Source organism: Neopsephotus bourkii, unplaced genomic scaffold, assembly GCF_033783945.1.
Source record: "Neopsephotus bourkii isolate Nb327-2 ecotype Australia unplaced genomic scaffold, CSIRO-AGI_Nbou_v1 NB_1181, whole genome shotgun sequence".
NCBI classification, from domain to species: Eukaryota; Metazoa; Chordata; class Aves; order Psittaciformes; family Psittacidae; genus Neopsephotus; species Neopsephotus bourkii.
This window is the reverse complement of record NW_026901666.1, coordinates 370,920-398,385: the sequence shown is the minus strand read 5'-3', so window position 1 is coordinate 398,385 and position 27,466 is coordinate 370,920. Positions and strand designations below refer to the sequence as shown.

At 38.1% G+C, this 27,466-nt stretch overlaps 1 protein-coding gene across 7 annotated transcripts in view; it reads left to right on the top strand.

Moving 5' to 3' along the window:
• The window catches only part of GTDC1 (glycosyltransferase like domain containing 1), a 202,838-nt gene that overhangs the window by 37,218 nt on the left and 138,154 nt on the right, over positions 1 to 27,466 (top strand). For all 7 annotated transcript variants that reach the window (XR_009726990.1, XR_009726991.1, XM_061363695.1 and 4 more), the window contains exon 2: positions 23,802 to 24,012. Coding sequence is in view for 5 of the 7 variants with exons in the window: in XM_061363695.1 (XP_061219679.1) it covers positions 23,831 to 24,012 (182 nt within the window). In the remaining 2 variants the exon portion in view is untranslated. The remainder of the gene's footprint in view (positions 1 to 23,801; positions 24,013 to 27,466) is intronic.

Below are 27,466 nucleotides of genomic sequence, written 5' to 3'. Positions count from 1 at the left end.
CATCACAGGTTTTCAGTAGATCTCCTCCTCTAGTAGTTTTGGCAAAGCTTAAATTCTGATCCATTACTATGAAAAGCGTTTATTTCAGGTTAAATATTTCTTGAATGAGCATGTGGGTAGGAGCTTTCCCATTGGACTTTCCTCTGCTACATACCTGCTTCTAGTATCTGGCTCTTCAGGTAAAATGAAGTTGCTCTTGTACTCTAAACAAATGTGCAGAATTCACATTTTAGTTTTTTGGGGGCCTTATTCTCTGTTTTCAAATACAACTATTTATTTTCTGAACTCTTGAACATAGGGCAGCAGAGTGATTTTATTCTGTCAAATGCAGTCCTGGTGTAACACCTTATATTTCTTAAAAAAAAAGAAAAAGATGCTTCCAAGGAGCAAGGGATGGGACAAGAGGAAGTGTCCTCAAGCTGCACCAGGGGAGGTTTAGGTGGAGATGAGGAGCAGTTCCTTCCCCAAAGTGTGCTCAGGCATTGGAACAGGCTGCCCCAGGGCAGTGCTGGAGTCACCATCCCTGGAAGCATTCACACACTGTGTGGACGAGGCCCTCAGTGACATGGGTTAGTGCTGGCCTTGGCAGTGCTGGGGGAACAGTTGGACTGGATGAGCTGACAGGTCTTTTCCAACCTGGTTGATTCTATTTTATGATTCTATGATTTATTAATAGTAGGTGCTGCTGGAAATCCCATAGTTCGCTAGATTTGTTAAAAGCAAACCATCTCTGTAGCCAGAAATAGTTCTGTTTATAGCAAAGATAATACAGGAAATTATTTGAAATACACTAACAAAATAATTGTCTTATTTAGTTCGGTTGGATTGGTGGTATAGAATCTCATTAACCTTTAAGCAAAAATAAATAAAATCTACAAGTAGTAAGGAGGTGCTATGTTTTACAGATGCAAAGTATAAATTGCACGAATGTATCTGATGCACTGAATAGCTTGAACAGCAGTTGTGCTTGTCGTTGTTCTGCAAGAAAATGATACTTCACAACAGTGAAACGTGAAGAAATGCCCTTGGTGTGAAGTCCCACCCAAGCCCGATAAACTGGGATTTTTTTTCTTCTGCAAGAGGTGAGCAGTTACTGCACAGTGTTACTACTTCTGTGATAGCTGATTCATCCCTTTGCTATGCAAATTGTAAGTATACAAGGATTCAGTACTTTTATTTAAGAAATATGCCTGCAGGCTGTATTGGTAGGCTTTAGGGAGATATCTGGTTTGGTGTGAAATAAATAGTTGTTAAAAGATCACATGAATTTATGTCTTAGAAGATGAAAAGTGACGCTGTGAGCATTTTGAGAACACCCTCCTGTACCCAGCACGTGAGCTTACCACTTGGTTTTGGTTTTTCAAAGAAACCTCACCAACATCGTGGAAAATCAGAGCTGCAGGCCGGGGAGGGGAGGGGGACAGCAGCAGTGTGTTGCCTTAAAACCGCAGGAATTAGGACTTGTATTTCAGACACCTCCAGTCCTAACCTCTGGGGTCTGACCCTTGGAGTAAATGCTTGCTAGTCCTGGTTGAGGGACTTGTTGATTTTTCTTAAGCTTCTGTCTTCAGACCATTTTGAGTTCTCAGCTTATGATGACTGGATTTAAATGCCGTAATTCAGGTTTGTGTGCTAGTTGTAGGCATCAAGTTTGCATATTTTGAATGAAACGGCAGGAAAAAAAACCAACACATGAAAGCATTTGAATGAGAGGAAGCTTTGGTACTTGAAGTTTTGAAGTTTTGTCTTGCTAAAGAAAACAAAACATTTACTTAAAAGCTATTTGCTATTAGGTTAAGCCCAGACCCTTTTTGTTCTGTTAACTGTCAAAAATATTAATCAACTCCTTATATCAGTATGAAATTCACTCTGTGTACATTGCCCTTCTCTCATACAGCAGCATCATTCTTTCTGCAGTGGTTTATTTTCTGCTGCAGAGGAGCAACGTGTTTTGGAAACATTTATTCCTCTTCTATGAATAACTTTGTCTTCATTTATGTAACTGTGATGAGGACTTTTATGCCTTAATGATATAAACTAAATAAATTAACTTGCTCGTTACCTTTCAGTAGACACTTTAGATGACTACTACTTCTGACTTCAAAGCGTAAATCAGCCCAGAAGTTTAAATGCTTGAATTTGTGTTTCTTCTGCATACTCGGGTAATATCCACTGAAATTAATAGTCCTGATGCTTGCTTGTGTGAGAAAGTTGTTATACTGATTTAAATAGAGCTGATGGAAATAAGTTGCAGCTCTGTAGGTAAGGTGACAGCAGCTGTCCTCATCTGCATCCTTTTCTCTTCTTTTCATACCTCTCCAAAATGTGCTCCCTCATCTAAACTTGTAATTTTAAATTCTGTCTTGTTGCTTTCATTGAGTGATTAGTAAAGATAAATCTTAGCTTTTGTAGCATTAATATTAGAATCACAGAATAGTTAGGGTTGGAAAGGACCTTAAGATCATAAAGTTCCAACCCGCCTGCCGTGGGCAGGGACACCTCACACTAAACCATCTCACCCAAGGCTTCGTCCAACCAGGCCTTGGAACACTGCCAGGGAAGGAGCATTCACAACCTCCCTGGGCAACCCATTCCATCAGCTTTTATCTGTCATATTTCTCTCCTGACTAAATACTGTTTTTGTTTCACTCTGTCACACTTTGTGTGAAAGAACTAGTCTGCCTAGAACTTGGTTCAAGGTTTCCAGTGAAGAAAAATGGTTAAAACTTTGATTTTTATGTTTTTTGTCTTTCCTGATGGTCACTGCACACCCATCCAAATGGTGTGGAGGTATGTGCAGGGACCCGTTTCTGGTGCTGGTAGTGGTGTGCGATGCCAAAGACATCACTTTTCAGGTAGCCTGAGCAATGATCTTGCATCAGTTAAAAACCCCTGTTGTAATACCCATCAGGTGTATGTGTTGTAGCTTCAAGGAGAATATTGCATGTGGGCACAAGATGTGTGACAGGTAGATATGTGTCTGATTTTGATTTGACTTGCCTTTTTCCCCAGGAATTTGTAACTGTTTTGTTTTTGTCACATTTCATCTGGAAGCAGACAAATGAAGAAGATTGTGGGAAGTGTATGGAAGAGTCCTCCTAGGCCTGTTTTCATTATGTTTCAAAACCCTTTGGACAGGGTGGCATATGGAGGAGTCCTCCTAGGCCTGTTTTCATTATGTTTCAAAACCCTTTGGACAGACTTCTGAAAAGCAAGATGTCTGGTGGGCTCTGGGATAGGGAAGATCAAGGTGCCTGACTGCCCTCTGTGGATGTAATGGCCACCGCCTTCGATCCGGTGGAAAATTACATCATCTAGTTCTTCTACAGAAGTTCATGTAAAGTCATGAGCTGGTCAGATGCAGCACTTAACAGCTTCTATTAAAAAGAAAAAAAAATAATAAATTGGAATGGAAACCCGTCACCAAACAATATGAAGTAAACTTAACCTGTGTATCCTGGCCAGTCAGGATGTGCTTTACTGATCTGACTGTACATCTGAGAGTGCTGATACTTTCTGCCATTGCTTTTTTTTAGTTACAGATTTTTCAGTAGCACTTAAGTACTTAATTCACATGCTTGCCAGAAGATTTTACCTGTTCTGAGAGAGTACATAGATAACTGCTGAAACTGAAGTTAGTAGGACATTTGGGGTCTTTTTTGTTTCTGTATTTGACAAAATTGTTACACTTCATTTATTTATTCTAGTTTCCTTAGGTAGTGATTTCCTCCTGCATGTAAGTAATGCTATTAGCCGCGATGGTGCTTTGAACTGTCATTTCATACCACTTGAAGTTAATTACTAGAAAACTGGGGTTTTCTTTTTCATATTAACCAGTTTCATATAAAGTGTATCTCTTTACTGAGGATGTCACTGTGAGGTAGGAATAACTGCAGTAAATTGAAGAACAGAGCAATTCAGCCTTTGATCATGTGAAAATGTAAGCATGTTTTGAACTTCCCACTTGAGCATTCCCACTGGTTGTACAGGGCTTATGCTGCTGTATTTCAAGGTTCGTGGCTTGGTAGAGATTTGAGAAGTCCTTAGCAGGCTCAACATTAAACCCCAGATATCAAGTCAGGGTGCTTTAAGTCTTTGCTCAGACTGCTTAGTAGGCACAGAATGAGGGAAATAATGTGTTTTTAGCTTTTAAATGCAAAGAAACCTTACATTGAAAGGACTTCTAGTAAATTTTAAGGTTTCTGTTCTTGCAGTGTTTGCACTGAATGATGAGGAATGTTGTGATTTTGTTTTTTCTTTCAGATTAGAAAAGAACCTATTCCATTTACTTTATATTGTTGCAGTTTAAAGCATCAGATGGTATATTTTATTCTGCTGTTCTTAGTAGTTTCGCCAAAGTGGTGAGAAAAACAGACCTCTTACGCTGTAGTATTCTGAGTAGAACAACAAATATACCAGCATTGCTATAGCAGGAGGTTGCTTTCAGAATAATTGCAGGGAATGATCTGATTTTTGTGATTTAATAACTTGCTATCTGCAAAGCCATACAGATTTGTATGACCCTGTACCGCTGAGACCTCAGATGAAGATAGGTCAACGGAGCGGTCTGCCTTAGTCGATGAGGAATGGGTTAAAGACCAGTTGAGCAATCTGGACATCCATAAATCCATGGGTCCAGATGGGATGCACCCGCGGGTGCTGAGGGAACTGGTGGAGGTCATTGCTAGACCGCTCTCCATCATCTTTACCAAGTCTTGGGAAACGGGAGAGGTGCCTGAGGACTGGAGGAAAGCAAATGTCACTCCTGTCTTCAGAAAGGGCAAGAAGGAGGACCCGGGTAACTATAGACCGGTTAGCCTCACCTCCATTCCTGGGAAAGTGATGGAACACCTTATCCTTGGTGCCATCTTAAGGCATATCAAGGATAAGAGGGTTATGAGGGGCAGTCAACATGGCTTCACCAAGGGGAAGTCATGCTTGACCAATCTCGTAGCCTTTTATGAGGAAATAACACGGTGGATGGATGATGGCAGAGCGGTGGATGTGGTCTACCTTGACTTCAGCAAAGCGTTTGACACGGTCTCCCACAGCATCCTTGCGGCTAAATTGAGGAAGTGTGGTCTGGATGATCGGGTAGTGAGGTGGACTGTGAACTGGCTGAAGAAGAGAAGCCAGAGAGTTGTAGTCTATGGGACGGAGTCTAGTTGGAGACCTGTATCTAGTGGAGTGCCTCAAGGGTCGGTACTGGGACCAGTATTATTTAATATATTCATCAATGATTTAGATGAGGGAATTGAGTGTACTATCAGCAAGTTTGCTGATGACACTAAGCTGGGAGGAGTGGCTGACACACCAGAAGGCTGTGCTGCCATTCAGCAAGACCTGGACAGGCTGGAGAGTTGGGCGGGGAATAACTTGATGAAATATAACAAGGGAAAGTGTAGAGTCCTGCATCTGGGCAGGAACAACCCCAGGTTCCAGTATAGGTTGGGGAACGACCTGTTAGAGAGCAGTGTAGGGGAGAGGGACCTGGGGGTCCTGGTGGACGACAGGGTGACCATGAGCCGACAGTGTGCCCTTGTGGCCAAGAAGGCCAATGGCATCCTGGGGTGTATTAGAAGGGGGGTGGTTAGTAGGTCGAGAGAGGTCCTCCTTCCCCTCTACTCGGCCCTGGTGAGACCTCATCTGGAATATTGTGTCCAGTTCTGGGCCCCTCAGTTCAAGAAGGACAGGGACCTGCTGGAGAGAGTCCAGCGCAGGGCAACTAAGATGATTAAGGGAGTGGAGCATCTCCCTTATGAGGAAAGACTGAGGGAGCTGGGTCTCTATAGTTTGGAGAAGAGGAGACTGAGGGGTGACCTTATTAGTGTATATAAATATATAAAGGGGGAGTGTCACGAGGATGGAGCCAGGCTCTTCTCAGTGGCAAACAATGAAAGGACAAGGGGAAATGGGTACAAATTGGAACACAAGAGGTTCCACTTAAACCTGAGAAGAAACTTCTTCTCAGTGAGGGTGACGGAACACTGGAACAGGCTGCCCAGGGAGGTTGTGGAATCTCCTTCTTTGGAGACATTCAAAACCCGCCTGGACACGTTCCTGTGTAACCTTATCCAGGTGTTCCTGCTCCGGCAGGGGGATTGGACTAAATGATCTTTTAAGGTCCCTTCCAATCTCTAACATACTGTGATACTGTGATACGTTTCTCCCCTGCTATTGGAGGAAATGAAACACAAAACTTGAAATAGTTGGGAGGTTTCTTTGTTTGGTGATTTGTTTTTTTTGGTTGTTGTTATTTGTTAGGGTTTTTATTTTAAGTTAAAGGGAAAATAAGGCTCACAACTCAAGAAGGGAGAACTTCAGAGTGGAAGAACATGGCACCATAGGGTAATTCAGGTTGGAATGGATCTTTGGAGGCCATCTAGTCCAGCCCCTTGTGCAAAACAGAGTTGGCCATGCCTGCGTTACCCATATCCAACAGAGTATGTAATTATGGAATGCTTGAGTATTTCATGATCTTTTTCTTTAGTGTCTGCATTTAATCTGATGCAACAAGGTTGTCATTTTTATTCCTTTACATTATAAAATGTACTTTACAAAAGACTTCGGCTGATTTTTCTCAATATTTGGATTCTGTGTGACCAGAAGGCAGGCTGGTATCTCTAATTGTAGTAGGTATCTTCTTGGACTGTGTTCTGGGATTATATGTAAAATACGTAAGTATTTATATTTTTCCTTAGCACCAGCAATACTTTTTTTTCTCCCTGCAAATATTTGGTATGTTTAATAGTTAATATGGAATACTTACAAGTGTATCTGTTCTGCAAAGAGCTGAAAGAGGTTTGGGGTTTTTTTCCCCCTTCCACTGTCATTTGGAAAGCAAAAAAAAAAGTGGCTACTATAACAGAATTTTATTAATGAATAATTTACACTGGTTCCAGCTGTGACCATGTGATTAGTCCTTCACTAAGCAACAATGGGTATTTTCTTTCTGCTTTTATTTGATTTCCAAGAATTTGTCATCTGTTACATAAACTGCTGCCAGTATGCCCCATGTAAACTGGTATTTTTTATTTCCTTGAAGCATAAGATGAATATGCACTCATATCCTTCTGGAAATACTGTTTTAAATGAATTGGGAATTTTATTGATTATATCTGATTCAGCATGCCAAAATCATAAAACTTAAAATATTTATTGAATGCTCTAGACTGTAGGATGCCTTCTTCCCTGGTAGTGCAAAAGATATTTTTCACTTTTACATTTCTATCTTAATATTTTATTACAGCAATACAATGTGTTATAGAGGTGGACAAGCCTGCAGATTGAAATGTGGATAGTCCAGATTGTTCCTTTCCCTCGACCATATGGTGTAGTTCTAAAAGCCTTTTGTATACTGTCTGTTCAGTTAATTGTAAACTTGGTCTTTAACATACCTTAAAAAATGAGATACATGCAAACTAAAATCAGTATATGCTCTGGTAAGTAAAAGTTTGCTAAAATACATGTAAATTCACAGTCCTGGTCTCTTGGTAGGTTTTCTTTCTGGGTGAATTTGAAAGTCTTTCACTGTTTCTTGGTAACGAATGTGAGTATGTATGTGTGGAGGGACAGGTTTTTACATTTCCTCCTTGGGAAGGGGGTGGAGATTTGAGTATATAATGAACATTTCATAATATTTTTGCTTGGCAGACAGCTCAGCCAGTGGGTGATGTGCAGGAACATCGAAGATTTCTGACAGATGGATGGTAGGACTCCTAATACACCTCCACATATTTCAGCGTCTGATGTTCCCAGTGCTTCTCTGATGCCCGAGAAGCTTGTGCTCACACTTTGGTCTGATGTTGCCCAGTGTGGGGTTTTAGAAAAGCAGAACTGAGCCTTGACATAGAGGGGGTCATTTTTATAGTCATCACAAAATGAAGCATTCATAAGCATCCATTACTTTTTTTTTTTTTTAATACAATGAATTAAAAATTAATTTCTGAAGAGTTTCAGAAGCAGTTTTATTTTCTGTTGTCTCACCATAAGAAGCTATTTGGGAAAAGCAACTGTTTTCCCTGAAAATAAGGTTGATAAATCTAAAGAGGAAAAACCAAAAGTTGTAGGAACCTCACTGAAACTGATTTTCTGTGGGTCCCAGCCTGTTTTAATGCATTGGAGAGTGTTTGCTCATTAGTGGAAGTTTCCATAGTAGGCAAGGCTCACATTATTCATGGGTTTGGAGATCAAAATTCAGTAACATTAAAAAAGGAAAACAAAAACTTTAGTAATCCAGAAGAAGTAAATTACAGTAGTGGGCAGTGAGACTAATGTGCTGTGAGAGGCCTCTCACAATAAAACTTATTGATCCCTACTGTATATCTCAAGTTTTCAAAGGATTTCAGGTATTGCTTCTATCACTACCTGAATGCAAAGGAGTGGGTAACCTTAGGGGATACTGGAAAGGAAAAAATGAATGCAGCTTTTGTTGTCTGCAGAGATTAAATAAAACAACTCTTGACCTTTCCTACACATGCAGAAATTGAGAGAGCTTCAGCAAGTCTGCTCAAAAAGGAAGCAGATAGTAAACAATACCACATCTGTTTCTTCCCAATAGATAATGTGCTCATTGTGAAATAGTGTAATGGTAACTAAACAGCAAAAAGATGACGGAGGACCATAGTTTTCCTTATGCTGCCTTTTTGTTCTCCTACACATATGTGATAAAATATTTTGCTTAGTAGATTCTTCAGAAACTTCACCTTTGTTTGATGAAAATTGAATGATGAAAAATGAATAGAGTGTGTTTGTGTGCTGCAGGAGGAGATACAGCTGCTCGGCTGAAGTATGATTGGGGGGATGCTGTATGTATACACTAACCAGTTTATATGTTGAGACGAGTGGTATCTTCCATTCTGTACTCTTCTGGCTGCAGTATTTGATCAGTGAGAACAAGAAAGTATCTGTAAGCAGAACTTTTGCTTGCAATCCAAGTAGTTCAGAAGCACTGAAATGCAAGAAACCGCATGTAATGCTTGAAGAATCCAGCTGTAATTTTGAGAGCTGAAAGAGAAAACGGTGACTGAACATTTGTTGCAGATTCCGTGATGAGAACAGTTTTCAAAGCCTGCGAGTTGCCACTTGCAGAGAGTATATGAATAAGTACCTATTTTTACTGTACAGTGGCAAATGTAGCTCACTTCGTTAGAGCAAGCAGTACAAACGAGATGTGCTAAAGTGTATGTTTTTTTTTTTTTAAATCCTAATCTAACTTTTCATGTGATTCCAAAATAAGCAAAATAAAAAAAGTCATAGAAAATCATGTAAATTCAACAATTCCCTCCCTTATATCTTTAATCTACTTGTATTTTAATAACTCTAAATTGAGTGGTGTGCATGTCCAGTGGAAACAGTTAATGATACCAGCTTAGTTTGTAAATCAGTGGGTCAGAGACTGCCACTTTATAGGCTACAGTTTTATTATATTTGTGAAAATACACAACTTTTATTTTTGGCTGATTTTGAGGATTGTAGCTTTTTCAGCAAGTCTTTTTGTAAAGAAAAAATTTATCATTTTTAAAAATTAGGCTGGACTTTCATGCTTCTTGGGCTAACTAAAAGCACTGTTGAAGTAGTTTTCGGGGGGGGGCAGTTTGGTTCATAGTGGTACAGCGAGATTTATAGGTGTATGTAAGATGTGTTCAGGGTCTCAACTTGTAGTGCTCACAGAAAACATGGAGAGAAGGTAGCAGCAGGAGTGCAGAAGACCAAAGTTTGAAGCAGTTAGGCTTAGAGAAGTGTATGCAGAGTACGTGTAGAGGAGTGTTGGTAGACAAAGTATTTCTGAGCAGGGGCTGGAGAGGACAGAAAAGGAACAGAAGACTGGGGAGATTGGAAGGAGCATATGGAGTAGAGTTGATCAAAAAATGGATGACTCTTTGGCAACATGTTAAAAGCTGTTCCTTTTTTTTTCTGATGGGAAATTCAGATGTACTAGACAAGTCTAATAAAAATGAAAAGGAACAGTATGAAATGAGCCTTGAGCCTAACTGGGGGAAAAAAATTCATAGGTAAAGAGAAAAACTTTGGATTTGATGTGGTAAGATGGATGAGGAAGAGAGATTGTTTGTAAATGTGTTTGAGACTATTTGTGTGTGGAAGAATTGACAGACAAGGCAGTGAGACCAGAAATTAAACAAGGAGAAAAAGGCAAGGGAGCCATGAAGCTTTGGTTGTGGAACAGCAAATAAAGGACTGTATTGAAGCTGGAGATTTCTTAATGAGAAATGAAGCATGAGGGGGAGAACATCTGAGGTTGTAGACCTGTAGGACGAGAGGTGCGGTGGACACGTCCATACATTGGAAAACAGTTGGAAGAGAGGGGAGTTTGAAAAATTGGACATGTGTGTCTCATCGAGGTAAGTAGTTGATATGCAGTAAGTCTATTCTTTGTAGATTTTATTGCATCATTGATAAAGTTTAAAAAAGAAAAATATGATACAGAACTAAGGTAAGTACAGTAAGAAGTAATTAGAAAAGAAGGTGAAATAATTAGAAAAGGAGGTAAAAGAGCAGGAAATAAAAAAGATGTTAAGAAATGTAAATGAAAAGAGAATATTGGGGATTCAATCATATGAGAAATGGATATGGCTTCAAGAAGTGTGGATTTTCCTCTTCAAGATGGAATTCATCAGTGTACCAGGTGAAGACCAGTATTAATAGAGGATACAAAATACTGTCTCATTTGTATTTGCATTTTTTGGTAAGGGCTCATGCTAATGAAAAAATAACAATGTTGAAACATTTTGAAACAAATTTGAAACGTTTTTTCACATGTGGCTGAACAGCAAGTAAGTTTCTGCTGGTTTGAAGGCAGGAGTATTGTGTATTGTGGAGACTGGAAGTAGGGACATAGGAGTCACTGCTCCTTTCTTCTGTTCCTGGATTTACTGTAAAAGTACTGTCGGAAAATTGTGTAAATCAAAATTTTTAATTCAGGTTTTCTTATCTGTAAAGTAGAGATAACAATACCTGCCTACCTCACAGGAATGTTGTGAGGTTTAATTAATGTTTGTTAAGCTCTTCAGTATTTTTGGGTGAAAGCAGATAAATTAAACCTCATACTAATGGTAAGATACCAGGCAGAAGATAGAGTACAATTTTGGAGGTGGAGGAAGGAGATAGAACACTTCAGTTTTGTTATTAAAAGAGTATTTAAACAAAACGGTTGAAAATATTTGGTTAGAAATTATATAATTATAGGTTTATTTATGAAATCCAAGCATTTTATTACAATTAGCATGTAATTAGAACATGTACATAGAGCTAGTGTTTTGTTTCATCTTAAGATAGTTTAGGACGCCTTTAAAAAGTTGAATAAATCATCAGTATTCCTTTTGTCACCATTTTAAGACGAATTCTTTGTAGTCTACCTACATAGACCAAACCAAGTATTTCTCTGTCATCAAGCATTGTGTCAAGGATTCTGTAAGGGCTGAAGTGCTGTATTTAGAGGTTGTGGATTTTGGAATAACAAGTCGGTAGGTGACAATAATAGTAACAAATACATGAAATTCTGTGTATGTATGAATATGTGATTATAGTATAATTTAAGGAACACAGTAATACGGTCAGGAGAAAATATATGAGAAAATTGTTGAAACAAGCAATTGAGTGAACTAGTGTTGAGCAATAAGTAGTGCTGAGCAATAAAATAAGTGGGGGAATTAGCCTCGCTAAGCCTTGTTTGTGAAGCTTTTTTACTATTCAAATAGGAAATAGTCAAAATGACTTTTCAAGTTACAGTCAAAGGAAATGCTGTGTGTATTCACCACCAAGTTTCTTAGAATTGGCTGTGTCTGGAGATGCAAACTTTGCAAACATAGCGTCAGCAACATCACAGGTGTCATTATAAATGTCAGCAGTATGTAAGTGGTATTTGTAAATAAGCACAAACATGTGAAATGGTCTGTGTTTGTTAGGCAACCATTACGCACCTTCAGTATGCTGAAGCCTGGTGCTTGTTTAAGTAGCTCATGTGAGTTGAATGTACACTAAATATCAAGTGGTGTTGCACAGCTTGAAAAGAAAAAAGCAGACTTTTTTTCTAAGTCATTTTGTTAATTTAATGCCCAAGAAAATGCTTCCAACTCTAGGAAAAATCATTTATGGATCGTTCTTGTCCATACTCATTCAGAGTTTCAATGGGAAGGCAGAGTGCTGCAGCTCTAAAGAGTAACTTGAATCATCTTGCATGAATATTGCCCTCTCCAAGGATATTGGCATGCAAAACAGATTTTGTTCATCTTGGCGCATTTTGAATGCACCTCACAAATGTATTCTTAACCACTTTGAAACGAACAGAGTTTGGATTAGGTTCTCTTCAGCACAAGCAAACTAATGTGTGATCGATGCAGATAGGTGGAAATTAGTCCTTTTCTCAAAGCATTTGTTTGGTCCTCTTTAATTTTGGTACGCTCTCTGTTTTCCACTGTATTTATTTGCTGGAGGCAACTTACTGTTCTCCTCCGCACTCCTTCCCCTCTTTCTTAATTATATTTTAAGTATATCTCTAGTATTCAAATTCAGAGAGTGAAGTGTCTTCAGAGCTATTTCTCCTTTAAATATGGGGCTGAACCAGTTTCATATAGCACCATCAGTTACCTACAGCTTTGTGGAACCAGCCTTTGCTTAAACAGTAATGGGAATATTGTATCTGAAAAGATTCAGGAAGATCTGAATCAGTCTGTAATAAGGTTAGACTCTTGTAAACACCTCTGTTAGATTCTGATCTCATAGAATCATAGAATACTTAGGGTTGGAAAGGACCTTAAGATCATTTAGTTCCAACCCCCCTGCCATGGGCAGGGACAACTCATACTAAACCATGCCACCCAAGGCTTCGTCCAGCCTGGCCTTGAGCACTGCCAGGGATGGAGCATTCACAACTTCCCTGGGCAACCCATTCCAGTGCCTCACCACCCTAACAGTAAAGAATTTCTTCCTTATATCCCATCTAAACTTCCCCTGTTTAAGTTTTAACTCGTTACCCCTTGTCCTGTCACTACAGGCCCTAATGAATAGTCCAGCCCCAGCATCCCTATAGCTACCCTTTGGGTGCTGGAAGACTGCTATGAGGTCTATTTTATTAAAAATGATCTATTTTATGAAAGTGATTTTTGGAAATCTCAACACAAGTAGATAAATGAAGACAGTTTGAGCATTATCTTCATAACCAAAAACCTTGTTTGCCTATTTTTTGAAACCCAGCCAAGTACAGTGATGTAGAGTCATCACTCCAGCACACCAAAAATACAGCATTTTTATTTTCTGCTGTGACTGATGAATAAGGATGGACTTAATTCCCTTGATCATAGAGTACTTTCCAATATGCCATCAATAAAATCCATGCAAATAAAGCAAACTTCTAGAGACTAAATTTTCTTTGCTTGATTTTTTTTTAAACTTCTAAGACTTCATTGCTCAGCAGAGAGTATTTGTTACATTAACAAGAAAGCTGCAGTTCTTAAGTGTAGAAGTTTATGAAAGTAAAAATGGTTCACAATTTTTCTTTTCTCAGCTGGGAGGCAGCACTAAAACTTCTTTAAAACTACCTGTATTAATCTGAATTCTAGTGAAGATGGCAGGAATTAAAAATAGCATTTTTGGTGTTTCCATTTTAAAGTTTTGATTTATGTAAAGGATTCTACTTCACCATAACAGTTTATGTTGCATAGCTTGGTTAACAAGCAATAAGTTTCCCTAGTCCTCAGTTTTGGGTTGGAAGTCTTCATAGAATGATAAAATATAAAATGGCTTGTATTGGAAGGGTTCTTAATGACCATCTAGTTCCAACCCCCTGCAGCAGGCAGGGACACCTTCCACTAGACCAGGTTGCTCAAAGCCCTTGAATGTTTCCAGGGATGGGGCAGCTACAAGTTCTCTGGGCAACCTATGCCAGTGCATCACCACTGTCACAGTAAAGAACTTCTTCCTAATACCTAGTCCTTATATTTTCACAGCAAAAACATTCACAGCTTTCATCTAGAGCAACAGCAGAAGCTTCAAATTTTGCGGACGCACTGGCAAGTCAGCATTATTTCTGTCAAGCATTTGTTAAGACTGTTTTGAAACCTCATGAGTACGAGGTGCGTTTTCTCAGTGTCTTAAGCTCCACAATTGACTATTCTTTGTATATGAAAAAATCATAGTGAAAAATAGCATCAAATATTTTAGCTCTAGCATTTCTTTGAGTCTGGTTGAATGTGGAAGACTCTCCTGAGATAACCACTGCCTTTATTTTAGAGGTATTTCCAAGTTGTCCATGTGCTGTTTTTTTTTAAAGCCTCCAAGAGCTGTTTGTGGCTGCTGTGAACACTTAACTGATGATACTGCCAAAAATTTCCCAGTGGCCAGAATAACTGCACAACCCTGAAATCTTTAGTACGAGTCAGAACAGTCTTTAACTTGCTGGTGAAACTTGTGATCTTTGTGACTTTGAAATGAAGTGGGAATATCAAGCACAGACCTTGCATGCCTGAGGTGTAAACAGTTTCTCATGTTGGCTTGTAATGGTATTTCTGGCATTTCTTCATATCAGCAGCGTCAGTAAGAGATCCTCCTAATAGCCAGATAAACTTTAAATAGTTAGGATCTTCCAATAATGATTTTAAAATAGTTTCTTCAGCTTGAGCTCTGCAATGAAGATGTGTGGTCACTGTAAACTTAATGTTCTTACGTTGTACCAATTTGTAGGAGGAATGAGCTAGGTTATGCAGGTTTTCTGGTTGTTCAAGTTCAAGTATCTGATGAATGACAGTGTCATTTAGTTTTCTTGAACAGGGTGTTCAAGAGAAGGGTTTTCAGATTTTAGGAGGAAAGTCTTATGAGTATGGCCAGTTGAGTTAGGTGTGGTAAACGCTTTTCAGATTCTTCATCTTTGTTTTGTAGATAGGCGGAGAAGTGATTCCCAAGTCACACTAAAGCTGAAATCCTAGTGAGTTTTACTAAAGTTGTTGTGATTTATAATGAAGTAAAATAAAAACCTCCCTGTTTTCAGCTTTCTTTGTTAGAGGCTACAATGCAGATTGTATGCCATAGGCAGATTCTGTTGCTTGCAATAAAAGCAAAGTTCATAAGGCACAGGCTTTCTGATAGTGGTGATTCTAATGGTGCTTTTCTTGTACCAACTGTCTGATAGTCTTCAAGAAAAAAATTTACATCTTGATGTCCTCTGTGTGTGTCCTTGCCTTGCTGTTATCCGTGGCAGTGTTAAAAAGGGTCATGCTGGTCTCATGTCTGTTAGGGTCTCCCCCAGACATGAATATTTATTCTTTATGCAGTATCTGTTTTTAAAACATCAGCTCAGAACCTCAACTTGTTTACAAAATAACCAAAATAACCTTCCAAAACAGATTGCTTTGAGATGCTTGTATATCAGTTTTATTCATGGAAAAAAATGTTTCCTGACTTACCATTTCAATTGACAGATGATAACAGAAATCTTTCATTATCTCGTATCAGTATTTTTCAGCTTTCTGTGATGTGTGTATCCATAGATACTTCCTAGTGGAGGAGGTAGACCCCTTAACTTTCTTACACTTGCGGAGTAAAATAAAATGTATGCATATGGTTTTTTTTCTATTACTTTAAGCAAACCCTTGGAAGTATTTTGCAGCCTCAGCAGAGAACAGAATAGAAACAAATGGCTGAAGACATAACATTTGCTCTTATGTCAGCAGAGATGTTGGGGAACGCTTGCAGTGAGGTGTCAGAAAGCACTTTGGCCATATTCTGAAGCCTTTAATATTGCGAGAGCCTTTTCAGAGGACTTAGTCAAAACTTTATTGGGAAATTATTTATAGGAAACATGATGCTGCATCATTACATCAAATTGGCAGCATCATTAGACTAGATTTATAAATTGATGTGGAAAACATGTCTTCTGTATATTAAGTTGGAAAGAGGATGTAAATATTCTTAAAATCGAAAAATATGTTTAGTACTGTTTAAAGTTCGCATGCTGTGTTTGAGAGCTTTCAAGCAGTTTCTGAAAGAGGTAACATGATACTGACTGGATGGAAGTTAATGAGATGTATTTCTGTTTTCATCGATTCATAGTATGAAGCATTGGTTAAGCTCACTTGGAAAGATGAGAATTGGGCAAGTAGAAGACCAAAAATTACTAGGAATTAGTTCTAGTTTTTAACAGTTAAAACGGAGGACTTGGTGCAGGTAGCTTGGCAACCTTAAAGTTGTTTTATCAATCACAAGAACATCATATCCAAATTGCTCTAGTAATGTAATATCTAAATGTTACTTATACACAAACAAAACTCAGATGAATTATTCTCTTCACTTGGTGAAGGGTTTCAAAGCTTGACAAAATCCTCATGATTATCATTTTAAATTGCTTGTGTTGCAGGTCTTTAGGTGAATAAAATGGCGGATACCTTTGGCATCTCTTTTGAAGGCCATTTTCCATCATGATTTAATTTCATTTTGAAGTAACCTTACTGGCATGTGTTGTGAAGTTCACATATCTGTCCCTCTGTAATACTCCTCTGTGTGGGACTCCTCACAGATTTCACAGTTGAACTCGATTTAACAGTAGATCTCATCCCATCCTTTTTGTTGACTCAAGGTGTGACTGAAGAAGCAGATCCTTTCATCACATATTCAAATGGATAGTTTCTGACTGTAAAATAAATCTGGCTTGTGCCCACTCAAAAGTTGCTGCCAAACATCTCAGGCTACCAAGCCTAATGTTTAAATTAAAGTTTAAATTAACTCTTGCAATTCCAGCTTGTGGAGGAGGACTGTTCTAAGAGCTAAAGTTCAAATTTTGATGATACAAGAATAATTTGCTATAGAAAGCAAACTAACTTTTTGGAGGACAGTGATATTGCTATTTTACAGAGCAACTAATGATGGTTTCTATAAAGTATTTTGTCTTTATCGGTTAGCTAATATGAACTGTAGACTAAATATTTCAAATAAAAATAGTTAAAAATATTTACAAGTCATTTTTTCAAGTATATATATATATATATATATATGTTGTTACACTAGCTATGAATGCAGGTCTGTAATGCTTAACTTTCTGTACAAAAATGTTCTGAAGCCCAGAATGTGTGAAACACATTTCTCATCATATTCCCAATAAGTTGGAAGCATTTCAAAATGCCAGCCCATTATTACCAGAACAGTACTATTTCTATAATAGGGAACTAGCAACTAATATGTCTCCTGTCAAGTTTAAAAATAGTGCTACATCACTCATTACCACACCTATTAGTTCGTTTTCCACTTGGAGATATCTAAATCAAGCGTTGTTCATTTATTTAAACTTCATGTAAGCCTTCAAGATCATCAGTATTATCAAATTTATAGTAACAGGTACAGTACTGGGAAGGATGAATCTTCTAAACTCTCTTGAGCCTTCAAACACTGTAAACACAGATGAACATATTATTAAACAACATTAGCAGTCTCTGCTGAAGTAAGTTGTTGTTATTCCAGGCTTTTGAATTACATGACAAATGGGAGCTTATAATTAAGTGTTAAATCAGAATAACTACTTCTCTTTCACATACAATTGCTAATCCTGCATTTTCAGATTGTACTCTTGTATTAGCTCTGTACTGATCCCCCCCAAACAAACAAACAAAAAAATCCTGTTATTCGCTGAAGAGCTACCCAAAATAACGTTAGAACTTTTTGTGAAGATGTTTCCTGCTCTGCAGCATACTTGTGTTGAGTTCTGTAAATCTACTGGGATGATTAAAAGAAGGAAGCAGAGGAGAAAACTGTAGAAGAGGTTTTCTGGTGATGGGTAGTCAAGGCTGTAGTTGTTTCCCTGGCCCTGGTTCTCCATCACCCCCTTCATCTTATCCCTTTCTCTTTTGACTTGGAAACCAAGAGAACTTTCTGCCAATTAAATATTAGCAATACTTTGTTAATCTGAACTCCCCCAAATAGTTTACAGACTCTTTAGTATCCCTGATACCTTGTTCTGACTAGTACTTATTCCCATGTATACCACTTTGCAGATCAATTAGAAACATATAAACCAAACTGTTGTAATTGCTGTTCAGAAAGTACTGTGAAGCAGGAGATCGGTCAGTGAAATTTCTCTGTAAATTTGTTGTTTGAGCACTGCGCTCCAAAAGGGAGGTGGATGCTGCCCCACCAAGGTAGTGTTGACACTCTGTGGGTTTGAGTTAGCCATGTTAAACACAAATGTTTTTCTTCACTCAAAAAACTCCCCCAAAATTACATTTATAAATTACAAAAATGTTTTCAATATATGTTAAGATCTTCGAAGATGCAGACTGAGGATGGCTAAGAGTATAGATAAAAGGTATTTATAACAGTCTTAGACTATGTCATGGAAAAAGGTGAAAGGAAAATTCTAAGGATTAACTTTTGTTTTCTGTAGCTGAAAAAAACCCAAATGTTGTATATAGCAAGAAATGATGAAGGTCATTAGTGCCTTTGCCTAGTTAAAATAATAATTTAAATACTGAGTTTTAAAGTGCATAGTCTGCATATGTATTAACAACTTTTTTATGAGGATTTATAGCAACAGTGTTTACTTAATGTGCAGATTTTACAGCATGCTACTTTCTAAATATGTGAACTCCAAAAGGAGCCATTACTGTCGCTTGTGTCAGGGTGTCTCTGGATTAATAGCCGTGGGACATTTTTAAACTCCAACTTTCAATTCCTGCTGTTATATTTTGGGGTTGAAAGCACAGATGTAAGAACTGAACCTGCCGATCCTTGCAGTGTGCTTTTTAGTTACAATCAAAACAATTCTTTAAAAATTACATTGTTTGCAGTTCTAAGCGCATCATCCCCAGTGCCGCTGACTTTCTTGCCTATATGGAATACATGCCTGCCCTGATGTGTGAGTGTTTTGAGGAGCATAATTCTGAGAATGAGGGAAAAAAGAATAAAATTGTGTATTTGAAAGTGTATTATAAGGAGCTGATTTTTCAATATATGTGTATTTACATTAACATTAAATAGTCCATAGAAGAATAACAGCAGTTCTTCAAGCAAATATTTAAAATAAGAATGATAAATAAGTCTCATACTAAAAGAGATTTTGAGGCACAGTTCCCAAGTGTGGGAATCCTCACCTGAGATCACTAGGGCTTCTGCCATTTTCTCCCATTCACTCTATTTTTATTTCTGGCTGGTAATTTGCTTGTTCGTATAGCAAAGATAGTCTTTGCAAACCAATATGTAGATCATAGGCACAGTAAAATTAAATGTTGTGTTTTAGTACTTAGTGATGCAAAAGGCAAACATTGCAGTCACTGCCTAGAGTATTTCAGTGTAGACAGTGGTTAGCATCCTTGATGCCTGCAGGTAATCCTAGGTTTTAGCGTTCCGTAGGTGTCTGCAACTCTCAGGTTGTGTGAATGCGGCAGACTGTGGTTTATGGGTGCCACCAGTAAATTAATATTAGTGCTGATGCAGACATCCAGATAAAGGTGAACAATTTTGGTTTACCACATTCTCAAAACGAGTAGAGGATGTCTTACTTTTTCCTGTTAATTTATATAAAAGATAAACTAAGTGGCATTCTCACTTTGTGCACTTAACAGAGTTTAGTAATGACAAAACTTAGAGCCGGTACTTTTGGGTGATCTAAATGGGAGTTAAATTTTGGTCAGACATTAAAATGTGATTATGTTTTAAGGTATAGCTCTGAGGTTTCGGTGAGTCATTGCCATGAGTGGGAGGGTAATGCAGCTTCTTTCAATCTAAGCCCCTGTGTGTGTATATGCCACATCAGATGAGGCTGGAGGGAGAAGGGACACAGCAGGAAAGGTAAAGACCTTGCAATAGTCCTTTGGAAAATCCCATTTTATTGGAATATGGAACATTAAAAACTTTTGCCTGTATTAGGTATTATGGTGTGTTTATCTGAAATTCTCAAAGGTGATAAGTACGTTTACGTTCACAATGCATACCTGATCGGTTCTGTAGTTGTTTGAGTTACAAGATACTGAACCACATGTGCTCTGGATACGGTGGTGGAATAAATTTCTCATACGTGTGGGACTGTGACCGTTAAAACAATCATTACTGAAACCATATACCTTATTTCCTGTAACTAATAGCAGCTCTCTACCTATGGAATATATTAACAGTTATTCCTTTGGTTTTGGATTGTTATTCAGCTATTTTGTTGGACAGATATTTAAGCATAATCAGTAATTTATGTTGTCTGAATACGTCAATGAACAGAGCTAATTATGGCTTTCTGGTTCAAGCTGTGCTGATGTTTATGAAACCACATTTCTGTTTATAAGACAGAGTGAATGTGTATTCTTTAATAAATCATGGAAAATGATGATTTTTCTCTTACCTAGATTGGTTAATAAAAATACTCTAGCTGGTGTTCACCTAGAGTTTAAAAAGAAGCCATGGTTTCTGTGGCTAGTTTAACAGGTGATGCTTCCGTGCCGTTAAAGTAACAATTTATTATTCTGTATAGTACTCAGAATTTCTTTTAAAGGAAAATTGTTGGGTCAGACAGCAGTGGCCCATTTGTTGTTTTTTTGCAACGTGCTCGCTGTGCATTAGAACTGAAGTCCTGGATGAATGTCACTGTGAGATGCTGGCTTTGTGACAGTACCTAACGACCTGCCCAAATTTCTTGGTACCTCAGTATACCTCTCTGTTAATCATGTAATTTTTGACACTGTTACCAGTTTGGAGGATTTTTTAAATTTCAGGTAGTTTCTATTTAATAATATCCTGAAGAATGTGCTGCTACTTAAGGTATAGTAAAAGATTTTCAGAGTGGAGGGTGCTGCAGCCCTGTGGATGTGGTTGAGCTGTTAGAGGAACACCCTGTATCACTGGCTCTAGAGAGGAAGCACTGGAATGAGACAGGGGAAGCAGTTCTGGTTTTCTGATATTTGTTGTTTTCTTGGAAATGGGGAAAAGAATACCTGGAGGGATTTATATTTAACTGAGGATTGCATTTCATCAGATAAGGTGAACGTTCTCAGGCCATTTATCAGCTGTGTCTTTTCGAGACCTCTAAGGAGTATGTGGTACATATTTACCTTCACTTGGCTAGGTCAAGGGAAATAAAGCAAAAATAATTTTTGTATGTGAACAAAACTGGAAGTCATGTGGGTGAAATATGAGGCAAATGACTGTCTCCTACCTCCTCTTTGCCTTTTTAAATACAAGAAATTTTTAGTTATATATAATTTCCTTTGCATTATCAGTATATCTTCTTAAAACAGAAGATTTATTGAGTTTTTCATTGCTCCAGCTTAGTTAGCCCCTGAAGTCAACATGACATATATTGTGCTGCCATTATTCTTTAGTAGTTTCATAGGTAAGTAGCATCTTGTAAAAACACAAAACAAGAACAAAATATGCCATATACTGCTCCTTAGATAACATGTCTCTAAATTGAATTTCCTGTATATTGCTAGTAATGTATACAGATCATACCACACTAGAATTCTATAAGTGCTAGTGAGGTTTTTAGTGAGCAGTTTGGGGTTCTGGGGAGTGAGAGCTTTGTAAGAAAGTCTTTGAGCTTCAGATCATCTCTTAAAAATGCATCACTGCTGATTTTCACCCTCATGTGCTGCTGCTGCTGTGGGATCTATGAGTGTTATTGTCAACAATTACATAGCCAGAGTGATCTAAGACCTGCTCCATGGTGCATCCATAATTTCAACCCATTTTCCCAATGTAAATAGCCAAAGGGAGTTTATTGTAGGGTAATATTTGTGTAATGTTTGCATAATACTTTTTTATTAATAGAACTACAGGTAGGATAAATGCAGAGTCACCTAAATGTCAGGATCTTTAAGCAAGAAGGAAACCTGAGAACTGAAAATAATCTCTTATCATCAGGACGAACAGTCATTCTCTGTCTCCATAAGGGATGTGCACTGAAAAATGTTGCCAAATAAAACCGAACAGCACATTGTTGATTCAGCTAAACCTAGCAATAAAACTGGTTTCAGAAGTAGTCTGATGAAGTGCAATTTGATCAGATATGTCATGAACGAATTACTTTATTACTGATAGTGCTAATGATTTGAAAATGAACTGCAGCTCGTTCTGTCTGTGAGTGACTGACTCAGTGGCATTTGCCAGCTTTTCACGTACCTCTTTTTCAGGGGCTGAATTTGCAAAATGCTTCCCTCTAGTCCTTTAAGTTAAATTTTCAGTGACATTTGATGACAAGCGTAGCATGATTAATTACAAATTGTTCTTTAGGTGAATAGTGCAGGTTCTAAAACACAGCTTGTGTTTTTATAACAGTTATTACTGTGCAGGCTCCAAAAGGGCCTTGGAGCAGAGAGTATGATTTCAGTTACATCATTGTAAATTCAGAAAACGTCAGTGATCTCAAAAGTGTGATTTTTGAAATTAGGTCAGAGGAAGAGAGATCAAAATCTGCTTTGCTACCTGAAAAGAAGCAAGCTTCAAACTGGAGTGAAGTCACTGCTTCCAGAAGGCTATAGGTTTTCATTCTTTTGACAAATATGTTCCTTTCAAATATAATTTATTTGAAACAGTATGGGGGAGTGAATAATAGAGCAAATTATAAACTAAATCCAGGCTGGATTATGGCATAAAAGTAAGAGCACAGAATACTTTGCTGATTGATTTGTAATGGAGATCTGCATCACCTTTTTTACATGGCACCAGGATGGACCAATGACTGAAAGCTGTCTAGAGCTTTCTTGCATTTTGTCTCCCAATTAAATGTATTCAGTGTTCGGATTTGTCTTGCTGACTAGTGGATATTTTGATAGCTACTTTGCACTTGTAAGGTTTTTTTGTTCTGGTTGTTTTCTACCCTCTGATTAGAGCATCCATAATTGTTTTTAACCTGAACTTGACACTGAGACAGAACAAATAACATTAATGGAGAGTTCTGCCTTGTTGGGTTATGTTGAAATCATCAGCGAGGTAGTCGTGGATGGTGAATACCTTTCAGGATTTTATTTTCAACTATTGTATGTGATGGTTTTGTTCAAAGTATATGAAAAGCAGCTTTTCAGTACCCCAAGTCTGTGACTCATGAAAGAGATGAGCAGTAGTCACAGGGTTTTCATCTTTCCCTTCACTTTGGACAGCATTTTTTTTGCATCCTGTTTGTGAGCAGCTTTGTGGTTTCTCATCTGAGAGTTTCCTTAAGCCTGCAACACTGTTCTCTTCCAGGCATTTTGGAGTGTTAAAAAAACCCCACCCAAATGGTTTACACATCCTGTAGGTTCCTAATACATAGCTTGGGCAGTGATCCCAGATCCCAGCAATGCAAGAGAGTATCCCGGGGGGATGCTCAGACTGTGTCTCCCCATGTTGGTCTCTGCCTTCAACTCACCCAGATTACCATTATTACCTACTATTGGGGCTGGAGTGTGTTTGAATTGTTCTATAGTTTTATCTACCACCAGGAAGGGGGGGGGGGGGGGAACCTATGTAAAAATGAATAAACTACTTCTTAACCTATGAAAGAATTGTATGTATTTGAGAGTGAGTGTGTAAAGTAAAGCTGCTTTTAAGTATCATGATTGAAACCAACAACAAATTCAAAATACAGTATTTTTTTTAAGTCCTGCACATTTTGATTTGAAAATTACAACTGGTATCTTTCAATGGCTGAAACTAATAGGTGTGATGATTTTGTCATCATGATTTCTAGGTAGCCTTTTCTGAAGCAAACTTATTAATATGAAGGATCAATTTTACATCAAAAATGAAGGCCCTGTAAGGCCTTGCAATATGTTTCTGTTCTTTTTTCTTTTCAATATAAATTTTTTAGTTAAAAAAAAATAATTCTCTGTTGTAATTTTCAGAATCCAGACGGTTTGGAAGCACTTAGAAAATGTGTGTTCTTCTAATTGAAGCCTTTTATGGTGGTTCCCACAAACAGCTGATGGATCTTCTCCAGGAGGAGCTACAAGAAGACTGTGTCCTCTATACACTCCCTGCCAAGAAGTGGCACTGGAGAGCACGGACTGCTGCTCTCTATTTCATGCAAACAGTGCCAATGAGTCCTAATTACAGGTAACCCAGGAATCTGATATTTTTTAAACTCAAATTAGAGAGGCCTTCAGCCAATTCTTGAGTTGAATTTTCAGTTGTGTGCATTCAGGTGAATATGTGCGAGCAAATGGTGACTTGAAGTGGACAACACAAGGTTTTGTTTTTGCATTTTTTTTCTTGGGGTATAAGTGGGAAATTGCTGCCATTTTTTGAAGCTTCTTAGACTATTCTGTTATGCAATGGTAGCCCTTGAGAGTCTCTAAGTCAAAGTGCATTGATACCTTTTTGTGTATACATGTATGTGTACATCTTATTTTGAAATTATAAAGTGAATTCAGTAAAACTGAAAGGTTTAAACTGCTTCACAAATTCGGTTGAAAGGTGGCACAGATGTGAACACTGCATGCTTTCTCACTTGCACTCCGACGTATCTATTAGCAGTCTGATTTATCAGTGTGCATCACTCAGGCTGACCTGGAGGATTAAGGGAGCAGGTTTATCTTAATGATGGTATGGTTCTATAATATTCCAGCAACTGTGGATGTCAATTATGCATGTACGTAAGTGGCAAATTTCTATCAGCTAGAACCTGGACTGATAAAAACAGACTATTTAGGTCAAGAGATAGCAGTCATATAGTGAGAATCAGTCACTCCAGAACCAAGCTGTCTTTAAACCCAGCAATTTTACTTGTCCTACCTCATCAGTTGAGATGTGGTAAGATGATTGTCTTGAGCAGTGACATGTCGTGTGGTGCGGCGTGTGCTCCAGTCAGGTCATGCAGCAGAGCATCACAGCATGCACAGTAAACGGGCACTTTGTTGACTGTGCACCTTCACGGAGATGGCCAGTTCCTGCACAGAGATGTTTTAGCACAAGCATCTGCTTTTCAGCAACAGAATGAAACTTCAGCAGGACCCTGAGCACACCTAAATGCTGTGCTAACTTAGTTGAAGGTCAGAACTGGGTCTGGTATTTGTTACCAGGAGCAAGCAGGCATAGTTGGCTGGAGAGGAGTATGATTTTTCAAGAGTAGATCTTGTGCTATAGAGGGCTGCATTTTTAGTGTGACCCAACATAATGTCTAATCCAGTTTGGGATGCATACTATATAGATGTACACCTTTTCCTGTTTCTGGCTTGCATTTAAAATAAGCTACCCTCCCAAGCCAAATGTTGTGTTTAATTTTCCCTGCTTTGTCTTCTGTGAGGCATTCAACGTTGGTTTCCTGTTGCTTTCCTTTTGCAACAGTTTTGTTTCGGAGGAGTGTATATGACAAACTGTTATGTAAATTTGTCTTGTATCGCAACCACATCCTCCAACGCATCACAATGTTATCTGTGTTCCTTCAAGGTCAGCAGCCCAAGCTGTCCAGCACTAACTGTATTAAAGTAATCAGACATCTCTCGTAGACATCCACTTCATTAGTTTAACTTATAGTTACATTGACCTAAGATAACTTAACTCCAATTTGTCAAGTAACCCACGTCTTGGGGGAAGGGGGAAGGAATGATGACAAAAAAAAAACAACCAAAAACCCACAAAAAACCCCAACAACCCAGCAAAAATACCTCAACCCAGCAGCCTGGAAACTCAATTGAAGTTAATAAACTTGCAATCTGTCATAGACTTATGTGCAAATATAACCTTTACTGACAGCAAGTAAATCTGATCTAACCAATAGAGCATCTTAAAGAGAGGAAAGCTTTTTCTTTGCTGTTGCTGTTTAGGGTTTGATCAGACAGAATCAAATAGTCAAAGTTGACTAAGATGCGATGTCTAAAAAAGAGTATGTACCTTGTGCGTACAGGCAGGATAAAATTTTAGGAACAAGGGCTGATGTGGCTGATAAGAGGAAAACTGATTAGAGGTACCTTCTACTTTACTTGCACATTTTTAATGTTTGTTTTGTAATTGAATGTTTCCAGTATTTTATTAAAGTGCAGCAGACTGCAACCTTGTAAGACTGACTACTATCTCCTATTAGGAACAACATTGATTAAAATTAACATTGATTCTTTTATTTCTAGCTTGCTAGTAACCACTGAAGATGCGCTTCCCAGGTAGTAGTTTGCTAAGACAAAATTGTTGTAAACTGGTAGGAGTGTGCTTTGAATAATGCATTTAAATATTTCAACCTTCTTGTGAGGTCATGGGAAATATCAAATTTGCATTATTTATAATATTTACGTTATTTGTAGGATAAAAATTTTCTTTTCCATGTGATTTTCATAAAGGGGATGTTTCATAAATAGCTTGTTTCTGTTTGTGCATTTCATAATACAGAAAGGACACAAATATTTTGAGGGCAATCACTTGGTAATGGAGCTGCATTTCTAAATTTTTATTTTCAAACTGTACTTTATTTCAAAATGCTGGTATGTAGAGAAGTAATATTGGTGCTAGTAAGTCTGATACTGCTGTGCATCCATTCAGCAGTAGTATATATAAGTTTTAAAAGATCTGTTCTTTTATACATATACACTGGTAATGGGAAAGAAACAGGTTTGTTTAGTTGTCAGATGATGTTCAGTGAGTTAAGGGACAGTCTTAAAAAGTGCTTTGGAAGCAGAGTATGCAGCGCAGGATCATCGATATTAAATTCAGATACTCTGCAGTGACTAGGGAGTTTATGTGAGGAACTTTCAAATATTTTTATCGGAGAATAGACATGTACTCCCTTGAGCAAGAATTAAAGCTGAATTAGTAACGAGCAGTGCATCTGATGTTACTTTTGTGAACCGTGTGGCTGATATTTTGGTGTGCAATAAAATGATGTTCCCATGCAAGAATAAGAGGATCTATCCAGAATTGTCTCAGGGATATGTCCTCGCCCTTTAAGGGGAACACATGTAGCAATTATGGAAGGTATCAGACACTTAGTATTTTATCTGCAGTGCTGCATAGATTTATATGAGTTCCCCATCACAAAGGCTGTGCTGTGTGTTTCTCTAGAAAATTGTCAAGTTTCCGTTTTCATGGATTCATTGTGCAGTCTTATACCAGCTTATGTCTTTATTCATCTCCTCAAAGAAGGACAGGAGCCCTGATGATTGGGGAAGATGACGCATGCAGCAAGTCCTCCAACTTGGAAGGCCATAGGGAGAGTTTTTAAAGGCAGCTTACTTGTCTAGTAAACTTGAAATGGTGTAATATATTGAGGTACAGCAGTCACAGGGCTGAGCATTTCTGAGAGCTTTCTTAATTGCTATGCAGAGACTCACATGATTTTTCCTTAATTAGAAAGAAGGTTTCTGTCTGGACATTGTAGTAGTCCAAGGATTTTCATCCTTGGGGGTGGCAGTTGCCAAATCACAGTGTTTGGAATGTGCTGAAAAAAAGGCAGAATTGCTGTGCTTTCCCTAAATAAGTTTTTCAACAATCATGCAGTTTTGCTAGCAGTTAATGGAATATTATCATTTTAATTCAGTAAATTAGGAAGGTCCAGCAGGGAGATGTGACCTCCTCAGGCTGC